This window comes from Microtus ochrogaster, chromosome 4, assembly GCF_000317375.1.
Source record: "Microtus ochrogaster isolate Prairie Vole_2 chromosome 4, MicOch1.0, whole genome shotgun sequence".
NCBI classification, from domain to species: domain Eukaryota; kingdom Metazoa; phylum Chordata; class Mammalia; order Rodentia; family Cricetidae; genus Microtus; species Microtus ochrogaster.
In genome coordinates, this window is record NC_022011.1 from 45,865,614 (window position 1) to 45,871,311 (window position 5,698).

At 47.4% G+C, this 5,698-nt stretch overlaps 1 protein-coding gene, 1 long non-coding RNA gene and 1 pseudogene across 2 annotated transcripts in view; 2 read left to right on the plus strand and 1 right to left on the minus strand.

The window, feature by feature from the left end:
- The window catches only part of Gpr107 (G protein-coupled receptor 107), a 64,642-nt gene extending 59,867 nt beyond the window's left edge, over window positions 1-4,775 (minus strand). Inside the window, exon 1 of the mRNA XM_005346105.3 lies at window positions 4,632-4,775. Coding sequence (XP_005346162.1) covers window positions 4,632-4,754 — 123 coding nt within the window. The 5' untranslated portion in view covers window positions 4,755-4,775. The remainder of the gene's footprint in view (window positions 1-4,631) is intronic.
- Window positions 1,401-1,830, plus strand: LOC102000299 (annotated as a pseudogene).
- A 77-nt stretch (window positions 4,776-4,852) lies between the features above and the next one.
- The window catches only part of LOC113455952, a 6,924-nt gene continuing 6,078 nt past the window's right edge, over window positions 4,853-5,698 (plus strand). Inside the window, exon 1 of the long non-coding RNA XR_003376852.1 lies at window positions 4,853-5,136. This is a non-coding gene — a long non-coding RNA (uncharacterized LOC113455952). The remainder of the gene's footprint in view (window positions 5,137-5,698) is intronic.

Genomic DNA, 5,698 nt, shown 5'->3' on the forward strand with positions numbered 1-5,698 from the left:
GACTTGATTGGGGGAGGGGGAGGGAAATGGGAGGCGGTGGCGGGGAAGAGACAGAAATCTTTAATAAATAAATAAATTTAAAAAAAACAATGAACAGATCCAAAAACTAAGCAAAAGCACCCTTAGCACCATTAGAAAAGAACAATACTGTGCATTACACACTGGTCACTGTCTACGGCAACAGAGACCCTGCCCCAGAAGATTAACATTTAGAGGCTCGGTACACTGAGTATACAGTCACAGTGGAAAGGAGTCAAAGTCTGAAGCTTCTTAAGAACAGAGAAAATGTGGACCTGATTTGATTTGCTCTTAAGGATTTCTGTTCTAATGGTGTCTGGGTTGGTTTTTTTTTTTTTTTTTCCGAGACAGCTTTCTGGGTTGGTTTTTTAAGGGTGCCTCACACTTTCCAGGGATGCACTGAGTGTTCACAGATGGGTAACAGGATACTTCTGATTTGCTCTAAATAAGGAATGACAATGACAAATGCTGCCAACTGTGGGGAAGGGGAACCCTCATTCGTTGCTGGCAGGATGTAAAACAAGCTAGCTACCTTGGAAAGTTGAGTGTGGTGCTTCATTTTCTTCTTTTTCCTTTTTTGTTTTTTGTTTTCCGAGACAGAATTTCTCTATAACAGTCCTGGCTGTCTGGGAACCCACTCTGTAGACCAGGCTGGCCTCGAACTCACAGAGATCTGCCTGCCTCTGCCTCCTGAGTGCTGGGATTAAAGGTGTGTGCCACCACACACAGGTAGTGTAGTACTTTCTTAAAACTTAAACCCAACCCTACCCTATAGGATAGCCTGGCAATTCCACTCCAGTCCTGGGTGTCACTCAGAGAAACAAGGACAGGCAGTGTCACAGACTTACATGTGAATGACGGTGGCAGGATTGTTCTTTGTACAGAGATGGGCATGGGGCACACGCCTGTAATCCAGCACTGGGAAGATGGAGGGAGGAAAACAGACACCAGCTGTACAGGCCCAGAGTGGAGTGGTGTAATAATAAATAACATCAAATTACTGATTGGATTCGGGAGATGGCTCAGTGGATAAAAATGCTTGCCATATAAGCACAAGGACCTTAACCCAGATTCTATGGACCCACCTAAAGGCAGGTGTGTGGTAGCACTCATGCTTGGGTCTATGAAAGGTGGAGACAGGAGAATCCCCAGAAACTTGCAAACTAAGCTGACACATACAATAGTGAATAAATCCCTGCCTCATACAAGATGGGAGGCAAGGACACCCAAGTCTGCCCTCTGACTTCTACACTAACATCTCAGGGCACACATACAGTATGAATACACAGAAGATAAACTGAGCCATGGCACAACATGGATGAATCTAAAAAGTCTAAGAAGCCAGGGACAAAAGCAGCCCTGCTGTGTGACTCCATTTCTCATGGAGTACCTGGCAAAGGACAGTCTATGAAAACACAAAGTAGAAGTGTTGCTGACTGGGCATGGAGCAAAAGAGATGTGGCAGCAGACTTCCACACTGATTAATCAAGAGTGAAAAATCTGAAGAGATGCAAGCAGAAAAAAGAAATTAAACTAGTCCTGAGGATCGATACGGCAGGCATGATGGAGGTTGAGTCCTCCTACTCGGACTTCATCTCGGGTGACCGACAGGCCATCAGGATGCAGTCCATGACATCCAGGGTGACTCAAAACAGGAGCGTGCAGAAGCTAGCTGGAGACCTGGGCGAGCTGGCACCCAAGGGAGCAGAAGGACAGGCATCGGGAAGTACCCCAGATAAGGAAGTCAGCAGACAGCCTGAGAGCAGTGATTTCAACACCTCAATTGAGTCTGGCCTTGGTCCTAGAGGCTAGGAAGTTCCCTCCTTGGCACAACCCAGCAGTGTCTTCTCCGAGCCCATATCCCAAGCCAGCCAGGCTGACTGAGAGCCTCCTGGAGGCCTCTGTGGCCAGTACTCCAGCACACCCACAGTCCTGGGAACCCAAAGTGGATTCCCACAGTCCTCTCCCACACCCACAGGCTCCACTTTCCTTCCGCCTCCCCATGGTATCCAGGTACACCATCACCACAGGCTGTTAGTTATAACTGTCAGCTAGGGGGGTTGAGCCAGGTCCTGCCCTCAGGTGAGCAGCCTCCACATGGACAGGGACTGTCCCTGCATCAATCATCCCTCTAGCCAGTTGCCTAGGTCAAAAAATCTTAGTCTTTTAAAGTCTCTTCTACATTTTTTTTTTAAGAACATAACTTTTTCAGGAGAGAAGGGGGAGCTGACAATCACTTTATCTGGTTTTGGTTTATTTTAAAAGCGGGTGGGTTTTTTTGTTTTGTTTTGTTTTTCGAGACAGGATTTCTCTGTGGCTTTGGAGTCTGTCCTGGAACTAGCTCTGTAGACCAGGCTGATCTCGAACTCACAGAGATCCGCCTGCCTCTGCCTCCCAAGTGCTGGGATTAAAGGTGTGCAGAGGCAGGAGGTTGGGTCAAGGCAAGCCTGGTCTACAGAGCAAATTCCAGGACAGCCAGGGCTATGCAAAGAAACCCTGACTCAAGAAAAAAGAAGAGTAAGGAATATACAGAAAGGTCAAAAGACAAAGGCTGTGAGAAGACCAAGAAAACAAATGAGAGATGGAAAATACCGAGAGCAAATTAAAAATGAAGAGATTCTTTTCTACTTTAGGAAACTATAAACAGTTGAGAAGAGAGAAGTGACACCTGCGCAAGTGGGCAGGTACATGGGAGTTCATAATACAACTGTACCTACTCTGCTGCATTCAAAATTGTTGGTGCTAAAAAGTTTTATAAGCACCAATGCCATAGAAATGGCTCAGCAGTTAAGAGAATGTATGGCCCTTGCAGGGGACCCAAGTGTGATTCCTAGGGAGCAGCTTACAACTGCCTATTACTCCTGCTCGCACATGCACACACACACACACACACACACACACACACAGACACACAAAAAGAAAAATAAAATGAATCTTTTAAAGAATCAATTGATATTCCAGATATTTGGTGATCAAGTTCTTCCAAGTCTGGATTTCTAACCTGATCAAGTCTATACTTCACAACCTCAAGCAGAGCAAGACCATCTTGACCCTTTTAGATAGGTCTTCTCTAGGCAAATGCCATCTACTTAGACAATAAATTAAGACTAAGAAAAGATTCTAGCACCAACTATGGAATAAGTTTAGGGAAGATGTTCCAAGAGAGAATCATCAAGTCACTTGGCACAGGAGAGAATCAATCACAGCACTACACTAAGTCAGCACAAGAGAGATATCAACTGCAGAACTACTCTAGGTTTGCTTCTACCACCAAGGCAGGATATCAGGTTGGTATATGATGGCCACTAAGGCTGGTCGATATAAATGCTGCCAGTTTTTACCTGATGATACCAGGCAACTGGCATTTTAATACTAGAATGTTGGACAGGGAACCAGGAGACATGCTCCTAGTGTGTTCTGTTGCAAGTTTTCTTTCTAATTCCTAAGCTTTACGATCTCAGCTCCATTGATTATGCAGTAAAAACAATCTGTAAACTTCGAAATGGGAGAACTTAGAAGTTAGGAGTTCTTAGCTCCGGTTGGGAACTACTGTTAAGATGTACCAGAACTACGAGGCCATGGGAAGGCAAAGAAAGTGGTGTGGCTGAAAGAAAGGACAAGCACTTCTCTGGGCAGAACTGCTACAGCTCTCAGTTGGGATCTTCAAAAGGAGCCAAGACTGACCTGTGGTTAAGAGTCACCTGACTCCAGACCATTTGTATCTACAAACAAAAAAGCCGGCATTGCAAGTACGCCTGTATGGATCTGGCCAGGTTTCAATTCCAGACTCTGTGTTCTTTAAACTCTACGTTCACAAGACTGATGCTTCAGGACTAACGCAAGGTGTTTTACAAGACAGCTGTGTCCAGGTCCACAAACTTCTTGGAACACTATTAGGAAAACGTACAAGGCTTTGAGTCATAATGATGTCATCTTCTGTTCTCCAGATATGCTAACCTGCTGACAACCCTGTGTAAGCCTTAGAGAACTTTAAACTGTGGGTTACCATAGCGGTTCCTAGTGTTCATTCCAGGTCTATCCCTTAGACAAGGGCCATAGAGACAGAAAGAAAAAGACCCACTCTTAGAAGCACTTTAAATGCTGAGTTTGGATCCTGAGGGTTGTTCCTCCTTCCTTCTTTCTTTCTTTTTGAAATCAAGGCATATATTTCCGGCGAGATTTGAATCGAGCACCCTAAAGCAAGCAGGGAAAAAGATTCTGCACACCTTCAAAGCGCCAGGTACAGGCGCACGGAAGGGCGGAGATCGCGGACAAGAGAAACTGGGATTAAAGTTGTGTGCAAGGGTAAGCAGGGAAAGGAGGTTACCACCGGCGTGAATTCCAGGGAAGGCAGCGGGGGTCGCAGGAGCGGCCTCCCAGGACCTTGGGGGCTTTAGACAGTCACTAGGCCCCTTCCCCAAGACCTCAAAGCTGCAGGGACCAGACTACCCAAGGCACCCGCACCGCGTAGTCCGTCGCGATAGGGCCGCGCAAACCCCTAGCTTGGGAACCAAACTTAGAGAACCCGCAGGGCCGAAGTTGGTTCATCCCGGAGCAGCTGTCGCGCCCCGGTCTCCACCCCCTGTCCCTGTCCCCAGTCCGCCAGGCCTTACTTTGAGCGCCAGGTGGTGGACGCGGCCCAAGCCGGGGTCGACCAGCAGCTCCAGGAACGCCAGCAGTGATAGCAGTCGCAGACAGTAGGGGCCCGAGCAGCTGACGGGCACCGGGACTGCCATGTTTGTTCCAGCATCACCAACTACTTCCTCTCCCACCCACTTCCGGGTCAAAGTGCGACGCCCCGGAAGTGCTCCAGGAAGGGGGTGCGGCCACCACCTCTGAGATCTTTAAGATCATTTTACTTCAAAATACAGCTCTTTGGTCACGCAGGGATTTCAGCGGGCCATCTCGGGACTTTTCAGTTGACTTCTCAGTGCGGACTTCCGGTGAAGCCCCTCTAAGGACCCTGAAGCGTTTGCTATGACAACCATGGCGGGGCAAGACCAACCCGGGCCTCCTTTCTGCCTCGCCGGGCTTGGGGAGTGAGGGACCTGGACCAAAGGCTGGAACCCGCAGTGGCTGCCACACACTCCCTGGCTGTGGACTGGCCTGTCTTCGGTGGTAATAACTTAGAAATTGCTGGCTTGTCTTAGACCGCTTGATTTATTATTATCCTAAGCCCTTTACCACAAACCGCAGGCGAAATAGTTGCAGTAACAGGATTTATTGAGTATATATGAAGCAATCATCTAGGCTTTTTTTTTTTTTTTTTGATGGTATTTAATCTTTGGGACAATCTAATCAGATAAGAAGTAGGTGTCATACTTCTCCCCTGCTATACCTAAGCTCTGAGAATGGTCATTTGGTTCAGGCTGAGCCGGGGATCACATGGAAATTTTTCACTGATGATCATTTTGCTCATGTGATTTCATGCCACCACTAGAGTCTGAGCCACCATTTTCGTCCCTGTGGAAACCTTGCTTCTGGTCCTTGGCACTTGAGGACTTGGTAGGAGGTCCCTGATAGCATTGTTTATCAAGGAGTTACAGGAAACAAGTATATTAAAAGTGCTGATTGGGCTGGAGAGCTGGCTCAGAGGTTAAGAGCACTGACTCTTCTTCCAGAGGTCCTGAGTTCAATTCCCAGCAACCACATGGTGGCTCACAACCATCTGTAATGAGGT